This window comes from Scardinius erythrophthalmus, assembly GCF_964197995.2.
Source record: "Scardinius erythrophthalmus genome assembly, chromosome: 18".
Taxonomy (NCBI): Eukaryota; Metazoa; Chordata; class Actinopteri; order Cypriniformes; family Leuciscidae; genus Scardinius; species Scardinius erythrophthalmus.
This window is the reverse complement of record NC_138238.1, coordinates 29,282,000-29,297,922: the sequence shown is the minus strand read 5'-3', so window position 1 is coordinate 29,297,922 and position 15,923 is coordinate 29,282,000. Positions and strand designations below refer to the sequence as shown.

The window sequence follows — 15,923 nt, the reverse complement described above, 5'->3', positions numbered from 1 at the left end:
CATCTTCCCAAGGAATGTGAAAAACTTTTAACAATTTTTCCTCTAAATTTACCTTTCAAAATTGCAACACCTGCAGAATGATTGCTACCATATGACATCCACATATCGTTTCCCCACTGGCTCTTCCAAAACTGAAAGTCTGATTCAGATGCATGTGTCTCTTGGATGAAATAAAAATCACAAAAATACTTTCTACAAAACAAAAAGATTGCTTTTCTTTTAACTAAGTTTCTCATACCTCTAACATTAAGAGAAAAAAACAGCGAGTGAACCCATACTCACAGAAGAACTTCAGAACAAAGGTTTACATCTCCAGACCCCCCTGCATAACATGAATGCTTATCTGGTATCATACTGTAGGCTTTTGTATTCATATGTCCGAGAAAAAGTCATTGCCTACTTCACAAATACCTCCTTCCCGTCCACAAACGCTCTGATCCCAACAAAATAAGCCCTCTTGCCTTCTTTTCGTGCAGCTTCAACACTCGGCCGCAGCTGACTCCTGATTTCTTTATCAACTGCCGTTAGATCTTCAGCAAACCTCAACTTCTTTTCCTTCAAAAAGCTGCTTTTCTTTGCACTTTTCCACAGTAAGTCTCTAATATGCCTGTATCTGAACAGGAGAATCACAGCTCTTGGCTTCTGGTTCACATCAAGACTCCTTCCCACGCGATGAACCATGTCAATCTCAGTAACGAACTTTCCCTTTTCATCTGGAAGCACTGCAGCGCAGATGTCCACGACCTTCTGTTTAATATCTTCGCCTTCACGTTCGTCAAGACCATAAAGCCTAAGGTTCCAGCGCCTTCTATATCTTTCCATTTCGTTCACTTTAGCTTCCAGATCCAGTATTTTCATGTCGTGAGTACTACTCGATGTTTTCAGTCCAGTCAGATCTGCTTTAATGTCATTAATCTCACAAGACAAGAATTCGGTGGATTTCTGGAGAGCCTCGATCCCGTCAGAATTCTTTTTAATAATTTTCTCCAAACTGTCAGCTCTTTCATTACAGTTTTTTTCAATTGTTTACACGCAATTTTGAAAACCGGGTTCTTTTTTTCAAAACAGAATCACAATTATCCAAACACCACACTCAATTTGCATAATTCCTAGATTGTTTGCAAAATGACACACTTCAGTCAAAACATACACACTTCAGTCAAAACATATACACATATTTGTGAAAATGCTATTAGTTTTCATTTAACCAACACAGTCCTCAATGATCAGACACTATTGCAGCCAGTTACACACAACTGTGATAAATATAATACACATTTGTAAAAAAACTAATTTTAGGAAATAGCATGTACTAGATTTTTGGCCAGATATTGTTATGTAAGGGATAATTTAGATGAAAAAAAAAAAAAAATAGTGACATACCCACAACATTCTTCATGATTAGTTTGAGATATAGGGAGAATGTACACAAATAGGCCTACTATAAACTTACCAAGCACTGCACAACACTGATGCTGCAGACTGAATATTTCAAGTATTTATTTCAATGCTTACACAGTATTTCTTACCATAATCAGTTACAGTAATCAACCAACAATGAAATCAATGAAACAAATAAAATCTGCAGACAAATAAAAATTACTGCATGAAGTACATACACTTTGACTCTGAAGAAAAACTTTTTTATTCATCATCTCTCCGTCTGGCTGGATCAGGCCATAAGATTTCATCCACATCACAGGCTATGTCTTCAATGGCATAAGTCCTGTCCTTCCCTACCTCTTCCTCTACCTAGGCCTCTTCCTCTACCTCCTTCTCCTCTTCCTCTACCTGGGCCTCTTCCTCTACCTCCTTCTCCTCTTCCTCTACCTAGGCCTCTTCCTCTACCTCCTTCTCCTCTTCCTCTACCTAGGCCTCTTCCTCTATCTCCTTCTTCTCCTCTTCCTCTACCTGGGCCTCTTCCTCTACCTCCTTCTCCTCTTCCTCTACCTCCTTCTCCTCTTCCTCTACCTAGGCCTCTTCCTCTATCTCCTTCTTCTCCTCTTCCTCTATCTCCTTCTTCTCCTCTTCCTTCACCTGGGCCTCTTCCTCTACCTCCTTCTCCTTTTCCTCTACCTTCTTCATCTCCTCTTTGAGCTCCCCCTCTCATTCTCACTCTTCTTCTTTTTCTTCTAGCTCCTTCCATCTTCGTTGAAGACAGGTGAACTCACCTGCTGCCTTTTATAGCACACCTGAATGCTGCGTTTTCAAATTAGCACATGTGTGCTTCCACACCTGGTGGTTGTGTTTATCCAATTCGTTCATTAGTGTTGTCATTGGCAATCCGGGGCTTTGTAATGACAAGGAAGTAACCTCACAATCCTTAACTGTGTCTAAGGTGTGAAAATGTATGTAGAGTTTTACAAATCACTGTGTGTAATGTTTTGCAATAAGGGTGAAGCAGACATTGTGTGTAATGTTGTGCAAATCTGTGGAGGTGTTTTGCTCCTTGGAGTAGAATTTTGCAAATTGTGTGGAAATTTTTATTTTAGTGTGTAAACAATAGTAAAAAACTGTATTTTTTTCTGTCAGCATTCTGACAATGTTGTTTTGCAGGTCGAGGAGAGATGGCTCGTTCTTTGATTTCTTTGAATCGGGGGTATGCAGAGCCGAATCAAGTTTGGACAAACCTTTAGAAAGCAAAGCTTCACGTTGCTGTTGGATTTGTACATAATTATGCACCTCCACAATTTCCTGTTCAGCATCCATCCAACTCTTGAGTGTCTTTCTTGGAACTTTGTCTCTCTTTGCGTTTTCCAGCCATAGTTTGCAGTGACGTCAATCAGCTTGCACGTTAACAGCGATTTACACTTACTAATGAGATAATTTGCACCAAATACAGTTCAAATGCCGAGTAAACAAGTTTACTGAATTGCTACTCGATCAAATTAAAATAGTTACCACAAAGGCGTGGAATTTGAAGACGAAACCTTCCGACCTCACAGATTTACAACCGCCACGGTCGCCATCTTGCACGTCCCGCGCATTTTTCAAACTCTAGTGAAGTAGTGCGTCATCATGACGTAGTATTTCCGGCGCATGCGCATTAAACAACATGTTATTTCCATAGACAGTATATAAAGGGTTATTTATTTTAGCTTTTCTGTTTAAGTTGAAGTTGTTCTAACTCATTGTGTTGTTAGACTCTGTAGCCTAAATTCACAAAACTTGACTCTTTCACCTAACTAAAAATCAATATTTTTGTTCAGTGTAGTGTAGCCTGATTACAATTAAATGTGTGTTTAATTGACTAAGAACAACATAATGATATTGAAAGTATTCTGTTCACAGTTGTAAAGTACAACACATTACTATTATGCTAAGACTCCTCTCATAAATTACATTTTATTGTCAAATATTATGTATAAAACAGACAAAAATGTCAACAATATGTTGTACTTGATTATAATGTACAAGCAAATGTATTGGAAAAATACATTTCAAGTGCATTAATGCACAAGTATATGTTATAGACTAAACATTTAAAATACATTAACAAATTATTTTTGGACAACACCTGAGTTGTAATTAAAATCAATTATTTTTCATGTTTTCCATTAAAGTTCTTATTTTATTTAGTATATTAGTCAATTCATCAAAATACATTTTCTTTAATAACTTATAACTTTAATAACTTTAAAACACTATAAAATCATAATTATTTAAAATGTTTGTTTAAGTAAAACTTAAGTAGACATTATTAAAAAGTGCATTTTTTAAAACATGCACTTAAGTGTGTTTTGAAATATTATCAGGAAAGTGTACTTTCTTTAAATAAAATTAATTAGACATTATTATAATGTGCATTTTTAAAAAGTACACTTAAGTGTGTTTAGAAATTGTGAGGAAAGTGTACTTTCTTCAAGTAAAACTTAATTAGACATTATTACAAAGTGCATTTTTAAAAAGTGCACTTAAGTGTGTAAGAAATATTGTCATTAAAGTATATTCCATTTAAGTACACTTAAGTGGTCTTTAATTTTAATTATATTATATTATCTGCAAGTGCACTTTTTAAAAAGTATAATTTTATTATTTTAAGCACACAAAAAGTACGCTTTCAATACAATTAAGTACACTTCTTTTTCACAAGGGTGTGACAACACGGAGACTTTTTTTCCTTTACATACACATGTCCTTACCTTCCCATGTCTATTTATATCATTACAATCACATGTATCAAATGTTGACATTTACTAAGGTAGCAGTGAGTAAGTTACTTGCATTTAGTGGCACCAAACGGAATTGCAAAAAAAATAACTATATTTTTTGGGAAAAAATGTGTTGTTTCACCATGCATGATGCAAGGGTGTTCTGTGTGTTTGCTAGGTCATTGCACTGCAGCTCCAGTGGTGTAATGGATAGTTTCTAAGGTGTTGCTGGGTGGTTGCCAATTGATATGAAAAACAAATTCATATGAAATCATCCTAAAAAAGTTTAATAAGATAATTTTGGTTGTTCTGGGTGGAAGCTTGTTTTGGCAAATACCACTAATTACTGTTTCCAAACAGTATCTCAAACATCAAGCGTAGCGTTAGTTCTGGCAGGTCACGTTAGTCAAGCTCGCATCAGCTGACCCTCACCTGATCCACATCTACCTATAGGAATACGACGCCTATCACCATATACATATATAAGCTCCTTCAGTATTATCAGCAGCTATCACGTTTCTCAGGAGCTAATTACCCTTCTCCATCCCCAGCTCCTCCTCTCGCCCAGTCAGGATTTGACATTCTGATTCCCCTTGAATCTGAATAATTATCGAATAATGTTGTACTTTAAAATCTTGAATTAAATATATTTGCAAATTTTCATGTTGGTTCTGTTCTGTTTACCCCAAGGGGGATTATTGCTGCTCTCCCTGCTCTTATCCATGCTAGGCTGCATGGATGCGCAGGGAGTTCTCGCCCAGAACGGAACCATACCGCCAATCCAAACTGTATGCTAATTGTCAATCATATTTGACGGTAGTGGTCCTGACAGAAACTCCCTCGTTTGCCATTGGTCAAAAAAAAAAAAAAACAGCGCTGCTATTGGCTTGTGCTATTGGCAGAGGCACCTACAAGTTTTCTAACTGGCTAACATGCACAGGCTGCATTCAGAATGTTTGAGAGGAAATAAAGGAGACATATATAAAAACTTAACATGAAATAAGTACACTCTGTTGTCATCCCTCACAGGATTTTGGAGCTGCAGGAGAAAGGAGACCTGGATGTATTGAAACAAAAGTGGTGGCCTCGGACTGGCCGCTGCGACCTCAACAGCCACAGTAATGCCCAACCGGATGGTCGCTCGCTCAAGCTGCATAGCTTCGCCGGCGTCTTCTGCATCCTTGCAGCGGGGCTCCTGTTGGCCTGTCTGGTGGCCGCCCTGGAAATGTGGTGGAACAGCAATCGCTGCCGGCAAGAGCAGCCCAAAGAGGTGACCGAGCTCAGGGCGCGGAAGACAGAGCAGGGAGAGGACACTGCCACACTCTACTTTAAGGATCCCGCAGCAGACGCGAGCCCCGATTTAGTCGAGCTCCAGTACACACAGTTATAGGTGTGCCCTGATGAAATCAAAATTGGTCCCCCGTCCATTAAACATAACAACAGATTTTATTTTTGCTTGGGGTGTGCAGAGTGCCCTTAATTGAGCAGGTTTTATGGATTAGAATGTCACAATTACTAACAAGGTGTGAATGTGGAGTTTAGACCATTTCAGAAGGCAAAAGCTCTGCTTCAAAGCCTAGAGAGCTGCTGTGTACTGTCTTTATAGGCAACTATCTTCCAAGGTAGCATCCTAAACTGAAATAGAACTGCAATGATTGATCTAAAACACTCTAAATAGGCATCAACTCTGTGCAGCAATACAATAGTTCGGCTCTTGGAGCTTGGACCTTGTCACATTTAATTCCCTTATTGCAATTCAGCATATTTGTAAGTAAAAAAAAAATAATAATATATATATATATATATATATATATATATATATATATATATATATATATATATATATATATATATATATATATATATATATATATATATATATATATATATATATATATATATATATATATATATATATATATACTCTAATAACCATAAAATATATAGCACACAAATATTGAGTAATTTTTTTGATACTGTTCGGTATTGAATGCAATATATCTAACGTTTCTTTAAACTTGTCGAGAGATGGATACCTTGGATGGATTTTTTCAATGAGCTCATTGCACTGCATTCTAAGAATGTCATCTCTGTAAATGATAAATGCAATAATGCTTAAGATTTTGGCCAAAAGGAGGGATCTAATCATACCTTTTGGAACAGCTTTTACATTGTGGCACCTATGATGCTTTGAAATCTGTCTGAGCCAACAGCTCAAAAGCTCAAAAGGTTTCGAAACAGAGCTAATATATTCCACCAATTACATTTTTCTTTGAATCCAAAGTAATAATTGTATGCTCTTTTTGCATTCCAGAATGCTCCACTGGGGCTAAATCATGTTCAATTATTTGAACATGCAAATGAATGCCAGATATTTTCACCTTATATACAGAATTACAGAATGCATCTTTTTAGTGGCAAAATAGTAAAAATTATTCCCTGCCGCCAGTTTTCTATACTAGAAAATTCCTTAGATATCTGGCAACCTTTTAATGTAATCTCTTCTCCTTTTTTTTTTTTTTTTTTTTTTGCTCTTTCCTTTTTTAGTGTTTTAGACAAAACTTTATATCCATGAACATGCTTTAAAGATGGCAGTTAAGTATCTACTGTTCTAGTCAAATCACCTACTTCTAAATTTCTGAATAATTACTTAAGTTTACAACCTCTCTTTTATAGCAAAGCCTCATCCACTGCCAATGGAAACTGCATGTAATAAACTGAAACAGGGTTGATGTGGATCCGTAAACTAAAGTGTGGGCAAATTGGATGCTTGCATGAGTCTGTCTGCTCAGTTATCCTAAAAAAGAGCCACCCCAAAAGAACATAAATCCAACCCCAAACAGTCAATAATCCCTAGTAATTTACTGTGTGACCTCCTGTTGCAATTACAGTATATGTCAATGTGGACAAGTTTTATGGATTTATTTATCTCTATATTTTCTATTTTACATTTATTCTTCATTTGTTTATGATCTCATGCAGGTTACTAAGGATTACAGACTGGCAAGGGTTTCTGGTCCATTGACATATAATGATATTGCTACTGCTTCATCGGAGGGGAGCAAGGACATTTGGACAGACAGAGAAAGAGACTGGGATGAAGCAGAAGCTATTGACACAGGTCAGAATAGAATCGTAGGCCTCTTCATTGATTGGCTGAGAATTAACAGGACCAGATGTAGAATCCATCTAACATTTTTTTTTTTTTTTTCGTTTTAGTTGTCTCATTTAGCAGATTGATCTTCCTTGTTGTTCTGTTGGGTTTAGAATGGCGCCCCTGCTATTCCTACTTTGAACAACTTCTTTTTTTAAACAATTAGCACAATACCACATTAATGATGATAAATGATTTTCCAGTTCAGTCAAAATGAGTGTTAAGGACACTTATGCTGTTTAATTGCTGCCATTTATATGTCGAGGCATGAAGCCAGATGCAGCATGATTATGAACATATTTCAATACGAATTCCACTATTTGTGGCAGTGATGATTTAATTAGTGTGGATTTCTTTCATGAATCAGTGATGTATGTATATAATCACCATAACATTTAAATGACTAAACACTTAAAACATCTCATAATTGTGTTAAAAATGATGCACAATGCATTTGCATACCTGCAAAAAGAAGCAAGGATGATAAAGATTATTACTTCTCCATTTTAATAGGTGTTGTAGAGTTTGTGATACACAATCTGTCAAAAGTTTGCTGAGTCAGAGATAGACAAATGCAGATTCATATCAGATACACATTGTGTAAGTAACTATAAAGTTTACAATTCACCGGCCATTTACTTTCATGACTTTTTGGAGAAGTGGATTAATTGATGTTGTAATTCCACAAACTAACATGGCAGCACCCATCATCCATTATAAATCAACTAACATGATCATTATGAAGGTATTTAAATGACAAAATACATTTACTTAAATATATTTGAGAATTGTAATATTAATTACAATATAGTTAACTAGTTTGTCAATATTTTCAATAAAAAAAAAATTATAAAAAAAAAAAAAACCTGTTGATACCGCGCTATTGTGGCTGTGGTGTGTCACGTGAGAAGCTTGACATGTTACCATGGATATAATGTGATACATTTCAAAATAATGGTCGCATTAAAAAAAAAAAATCATGCTGGGGCTTAAATAGATTTTAAGTTCTCATGTTTGCTGGACACTTGTTGGCTGCTTCCTTTACTATCTGCTCCAACTCATCCTTTAAATAAATGTAGAATTTTAATTTAGAAAAGTAATTAATGTAGACCCATTTTTTGTTTATCTACAAAACATATTTCAAGCATTAAAGGCAGAGCATTTAGATCAAAAGGTTTTTAAAATCAAAAGAAACAAATTCAGTCAATTTTGGGATATAGCACAAAAAACGGTGAATGGAAATGCAAAGTTGCGCAAAAATTCTAAAACGTTGCATAAAAAAATGTATGCACACAATTGAGGCGGATACATTTTTTTTATCCAATAAGAAAACGGTGCATAAACTACGATGATAAACACATTCAGCCTATCGAATAAATACCTCAATGTGCATCAAAAAAGTCATGGGACTTTGCGCAATGGGACAACATAACTGCTAACCAGTGGACTGATCTCGTTCAGATCTCCGACCTTTATGATTTCCTCCTCTAAGAATCAAGGAAATCACAATATCATAATAAAAACAGGACTCAAATTCACACTTTGGAATATTTTGATACAATTCACAAGTCATAATTTACCACCTCCTGATTGACTATGGTGGAATGACTGAAAATGTAATAGATACACTGGTGTATCTGTCCTTTATATGACCTCCATAAGTGACCTCCAAAAATCTTGGAGTGAGCATAATGTATCAGAAATTCATGGTACTGTATGTTAGCAGCATCTTGGTACACTAACTGTGCCTGTGTGTAGATAGAAGAAAAAAAAAAAAAAAAAAAAAACTTTAACCATTCAGTTTCCATTAGTAGAAGGTGATTAGGATAAAGTTAAACAAAAGAAGAGTTGGTAACTCATTTTTTGTACATGATTTTTTTTTTTTTTTTTTTTGAAAATATTGCTTCTCGTCTGGAAGCCATGCAAGACTATTGCCTAGTCTTGCATGGCCAGACCTTCAGACATGACGGCAGAAGGTCTGGACTCCAAAGCAGCTTTCATTGGCAAAGGACTGCCCAAGAGAATGTCTGACCGACATGTAAAACAATCAATCACAGTTTATTGTGTTCCACATCATCTTTAGGAACATGAAAATGAAGTCGATGTCCCTATGAGAACAGACCGGTGTGCAAAACTCTGAGATGTATTTTAAAGAGTCTATGCCCTGAACTTCACATACTTTTGGAAATCCAGCATTTAGGATTAATCCTGATAAGCGCTCATTGTCACAGATATAAATATGACGATTTTTTTTTCAATGAGGGAGTTTTGTGCGACGACGGCTTTGTTTCTGGGCGGACTGTAAAAAAACCGCCACACACACATCTCCCGGAAATCCTGTTGAATTCAACCAATCAAATGATGACTTCAAAATTTTGAAAAAAAAGTGTTTCCAATTTTGTGTGCCATATGCATCAGACGTTCAGCCAACAGTCCGTGGGCATGGCGTCTGAGGCTTAGACTACATACTGCCTAGTCACACATATTTCAGCGCATCCAAAAGCGCTAATCGGATCTGAAAATCTTGCATCCCCAAATAATCTGAATTCTTCACAGTACCCATGCAACTCTCTATTGGAAGCAATGAAAATGTAGCTATAGCCTGATAGAAACCAGATGTGTTTCAGAAAAAAAACATAATTGAGTGTGTAGTTTAGAATAAGCAAGCACTATTTATTTTCCTTGACTTTCCTTTCCTTGAGTTCACTTTTTTCGGTAGCAGTCTGCATTGATTAAAAAAATGCAAGTCATTTTTTTGCAATTCCACCTCATTCTTCATTAGTTAAGACAAATAGGAGTACTGAACTATGATGCGATGGATTGTGAGAATGTGTGGAGCATGTATCTGCTAGAAAATATTTGTAATGAAAGATATTCTTCAAGCTAACTTGACAGACTAATTTACACAGTGCAATTACTTTTCCATTCCAAATCTAACTTCTGCCCTATCCCTCCCAAAAGCTTTTTTGTTGTGAGAGCTTAAAAAATAGGTGTAACAGTATGTAGCCTGTGACAGTCGGGGATTCTGGAGCCAATCTGTATTTCTTTTGGATGGTTACAAAAACTATAACAATCTATGAATTACCTATGAATTATTATGAATTAATCTATGACTGGTTTTCGGACTCCCCCAGACCACAGGAATATGGAAGAGCACAGGAATATGGAAGCCTTTTGCGTCAGTTATTGGCTGGCAGTGTTTGAGATAGGAGCTGCTTATCATCAATATGTGTTTAATAGGAACAATGCCTAGATACTTTAATGACAGCAGCAACTGTAAATGTTTTCTCAAATAATTCTTAAAGTTAATGCACATATGAAAGAACATTTGATCAAATTATAAAACTATTGGGTCCCACTTTATATTAAGTGGCTTTAAGTACTAAGTACATTGAAATTAATAATTTGATATAATGGACTTATTGTGTTACATACATGTTTTTACATTGTACTTATATTTTGAAAATACCTGCATGTAATTACAGCTGTAATTAATGTAATTACATTTGTAATTACACTGTTGACCCTTCCCTTACACCTTAACCAACCCTTAAACCTACCCATACCACCACACCTGTCCCTAACCTTACCCGTGTCACACCTCAATAGCAGCAAAAGTGTTTTACAATACAACATGAACACAATAAGTACATTGTACTTATTTTTCGATGTAAGTACATAGTGCTTAAAGCCACTTAATATAAAGTGGGAACAACTATTGCATTGTAGAAAAGGTGAAAATGGCTCATTTGCTGGAACACAATGTCATTGCAAATAGTAGTTTAAAGACATAAATGGAGAGACCCAATTAGTCCTAACCACTCCACAACAATATAAAGCACTTAACATGCAGATAAAATTAGTCACAATCATTTATTTGTTAATAAATCCCTTGTGCTCCATTTAGCTTTACCCCAATATATCATACAATTTATTCTAGATATTATAATCTACAGTAGATGTTTTAAACTGAGGTGAAAAATAATTTGACACCACTGGCCTAAGACAATAATTATGCTTAAATAAGTATGCTACAAATATATTTTAAGTCAAAAACAAGAACAGAGAAAACTTCAATCTACAGTAGTCAACATCTTAAGTGGATAAAAAAAAAAATGCATCAAAGTTGTCCTAAGACAAGAATGGGTATTGCTCAAAATTCATGAATAACTTTGAAAGGTTTTGATGTTGACTGTTGTACTTACTTTTTATTTTCATAATGTAAATGTAAGTTTTAATTTTTGTGGTGTACATTGTGGTACAAGTAAATAATTGGTAAAAACCACCACAATTCTTAATAAGAGTCATATTAATGGAAAATTGCATAGTTGGTGCATGTAAACATACTCGTTTATGGTATCATTAAGATTCGGGAGTGATCTCTGACTTGGAGCAGTGAGTAATCACAAATCACCTACTGTACCTAGAAAACCATAGCAACCACATAACACTGCAGATAATGTTATATAAAATAACTACTTTTGTTAAAGATGACCAACACCTTGCTTGGTTATTATGGTATTTCTTTTGGTCTGATATGAATTAGCTTTTTAAATACAGCGTAATTGTACGATGATACTGCAAATTACCTGAATTTAAAATAGAAAGTGAAGCTGCCTTTCTATGTGCATAACATTCCATAGCTTGATTTTAGACCCCTGGACATGCATCCTATTGTCTATTGTGTTTATCTAGATCTGGATTTAACACTTTGGATTCTTCATTAGTATTCACACTAACAACATTATGAATTATAAATAAACAAAAAGGTAAATACAGTACTTGTGCAACTTTAATAGTGTTACTATCAAATGTTTGTGCTATTAATGCAAATGTGTTGTCATTCGGGTAGCTAATTATATCATTAACGTTCAAATTTTAAGACTCTTTGTGCTGTGCTTTAACAGATATTTTAGCAATTATAACAATTCCTATAGATTTTAATGTTGATGTGTCATAAAATGCAGGCTGGCTCCAGCACTAATGTTGTTGGTGATATTAATAGTAATGGCAGTTTTAGTCTCACTCAAGCATTAATATTATTTTAAATGCCCACTGGCCAAATTTGATTTCAAGGTGCACATTCTATTTGAAACACTTCCAACTATTTGAACTTTCCAAATGGGCCTTTTAGTAAATACAGCTGCAACACACCCTGCTGTAACTGAAGCCTTACTTGCATGGAGCTTAAAAGCAAAAAAGAAACAACAAAAAAAAACCTCCTGGAACCAGCAGATCTCAGCCTCTTTGTCCCTCCTTTCTTTTCTCACCCTCTCTAGGACAAGGAGGTGAACCTGGAACAGGTGCATCGGCGTATGAACAGTCTTATGGACGAGGACATGGCACACAAGCAGATCCCCGCACCATCTATCGAGATCTCTGCCCTGGACATCGGCAGCATGCCGCCCAGCCAGCAGCGGGAGGCTGTGCGAGACTACCCGGGCACGGGCCTGTCTGTGAGCACCTTCCTCCCGGATCAAGCTCATGGGGTGGGCCGGACACTGGCCCAGGGTCCTGGCAGCACCCTACCCCTTCCTCTCAGCAGCTCCACCATGCCCTCCATCCAATGCAAACACAGGGCTCCCAACGGGGGCCTGTTCCGACAGAGTCCCGCCAAGACGCCCATGCCAATGTCCTACCAGTCAGTACCAGGAGGACCCATCCCAGAAGCTTTTGAGCATAGTACATCCATCTAAGGCCATCGTCACCATGGGCTGCCTCATACTTGCTTTTCAAAGGAAAGAAAGCCGAGGTGCAGTTGGAGCTTGGAAAACTGTGGCAGTGTACAAAGAGAAAAAAAGAAAAAGAAAAAAAAAATACGTAGAGATTTTTATTATGAAAAAAAAATGAAAACATGAGAAATCATTTTTTCTTGTACATATTTGTAAATGCTGAAAGAGCAAAGTAAGTAAAAGTGTATTTTGAATATTCTCAATTTTTGAAGTTGAGTTACAAAAACAAAAGAACAACAAAAAAGGACATATAAACATAATTCAAAACGACTGTTTGAATGGCTTTGTGAATTTTGTTCTCTATGGGTAAAGACTCAAATTCATTGTGATTGTTTTCTAAGTGCCGAAATAAAAGATGTCTCTCCACGTTTTGTTACTAGATGATCATACACAGCTGTAGGAACCCAAAAGCTGAGCGCTGATAATTATGCCCACCTTTTTGAAAGTAATAGACCCTCTTCAACCTACAAACAGTGAGGCCATTTTAATTTTGCTTCAATTTATGGTTTTGGTTGTTGATTACTAATGAAGATTTACGTGTTTGCATCGTGTTGATGTTGTTGATGGGTTTACAGAACAAGCAAAGGCTAACCATTCAAAATTAAATAGTATAGCAGTGACTTGTGTGGAAAATCATCACGGACAAACTAAAACTTTGCAATCATAGCAACAGCACTGAAGAAAGCTTGGGTTTTTAAGTTGTTGTTTTTTTATTATTATTATTTTGAAGGTGCTTTCAGATAATCAAAGTTTGAGACCATCAATCCGTGAGCACAACCAGCCCAGAGAGAACAATTATATTGATGGAATATAACAGAACAGCATCACATCAGTGACATTTTAAACTAGTTCATGCTGTTGTTTGTGAAAGAGCTGTATTATCGTTGCTTTTTTTACTTTTTTTTTTTACTGTACAACACTTCACAGATTATATAGACAAAAAAAAAAAAAACTTGTATATGAAATGGTTTTCATAATTTACTTGTATGTGATATCTTTTGTTTTAATGAGCTGCAAGGGGAATATGTGATTGGTGTAAATCAGGGGTCTCTAGCCCTGCTCCTAGAGAGCTACCTTCCTGCAAACTTCAAGGCCCCCTGAATTTTTTTCTTTTTTTACTTTTAGTATGAATATGTTAGCCTTAAGGTTATGAATAAGATGGTGAGCTCCAAAACAATGACAAAACTCACATTTAGGAGATATGAGCATTCAAAACTTAAGTCTCTGACTTCCGCTAAAATGGAGCACGGATTTTAATGACATCACCACAGACTTCAGAATCCCATCACATCTTCTGTCCAATCAAATGCTCTCTAGAATCTAAAGCATCCAACTCCCTATTCTATAAATTCCACCTGGCCAAAACGACCGTTGACACATCACGGAGCAATAGGTGTTAGAGATGTGTGTTCGGTTGCCTAAACACCTGATTTTTACTCTGTTTTCCAATTAAAAATTACAATTACAATTAAATGGCTAGAAATGTTTCACTATTGAATCCAGCATATCATCAGTGCTCGGATTCACTTCCATGGTGCTGTCAAGTACGACTTCCTATTTCAGTGGAAATGATGTCAATGCATCATACAAAGTTGCGAGTTCCAAGGCACTTCAGCGGGCCTTTCATTTCAAACCCTGCTCAAACCCTGCTTGTAAATTTTAAGTAACACTAAACACCTTGATTAGCTGGTTCAGATGTGTTTAATTGTGGTTGGAGATGAACTCTGCAGCACGGTAGCTGTAAAAAAAAAAAAAAAAAGTAGGGTTGGAGACCCCTCTGGTGTAAATTAAGCCATGTTGGTATGCCCACAATTTGACAAACATCTCTTGCAGGCAATTCTAAATACTCCAAACACATATATTAATTTTTCTTTTTCTTTTTTTTACTGTAGAATTAAACTTTTACATTTCTTTTACATACTCTTTTTTTTATCGTTTTTTGGGAGGCGCGGACCAATTATGAATTTCAGTCGTGTTGTGTTTGTGACCTAAACCAGAACAACCTTATACATTTACATCTACCTGTACGTATTTTCCTGTTGTCATTCCACAGATCCTCTGAAATTTGACATTGTTCAAATCACAAAGAAATGGACATTTGTCAGCGTGGAGCACATAGACCAGTTTCCGAGAAGATTTCACCCTGCACATGCTTGTCAGTCAAAACTCAAGGTTGTGTTGTGTATATTTTGTAGAAGTCCAAGTAGTTACTAATGTGAACCAAAGTGATATATTACACTGTGTAACACAACCTGTGGCTTTGAGATGCCGACAGTGGTGGTAAGGATGTGTAATTTGTAGGGTTAAGTGTCATCACTGCCTTACACTTGTGCCCCTTTGATTTCAGAGAAAAAAAACATTCAATCTTCCATTAAACATAACAATTTCATAGCATAGTCTGTAACATTACATCTAAGGGAGACTCTTATTTTATTTATGAATATGCTGCTTGGAGTTTCTTAATCTTTAATAAAGAAACATGGTTTACATTGTTTGCTTGACGCTTCAATAATTTTACAATTGTAATATGGAGAAATATTGATGTTCGGTGGTGCCAGTAAGGGTACATTTGAAGGTATAACTGATAATACTGTATATGTGCCTTAAGTATAGAAGCAGACTCTTTGATACATAATACAGACTCTTTGTAATACATAATCGTCATAATAAGCTTTTGTACTTTCTATCATTTAATTCCTTCCTTCCTGCAACCACAGTCTGATAAGGGAAATTACATGAAATAATATTTTATAAGGTCTTACCACCGTTACACTGTGAAGAAGAAACCAGACAAGACCATATCCGTTGCAGCGACATACCAAATAACTTTTAACTTATCCATCAATTGAGCAAAATGTATGATAATTCTTTCCCAAAAAATAATAA

At 36.0% G+C, this 15,923-nt stretch overlaps 1 protein-coding gene across 1 annotated transcript in view; it reads left to right on the top strand.

The window, feature by feature from the left end:
* The window catches only part of grid1b (glutamate receptor, ionotropic, delta 1b), a gene marked incomplete at its 5' end in the record, with an annotated part of 528,834 nt that extends 515,742 nt beyond the window's left edge, over positions 1-13,092 (top strand). Inside the window, 2 exons of the mRNA XM_081391989.1 lie at positions 5,181-5,421; positions 12,585-13,092. Coding sequence (XP_081248115.1) covers positions 5,181-5,421; positions 12,585-13,001 — 658 coding nt within the window. The 3' untranslated portion in view covers positions 13,002-13,092. The remainder of the gene's footprint in view (positions 1-5,180; positions 5,422-12,584) is intronic.
* Positions 13,093-15,923: the final 2,831 nt, after the last annotated feature.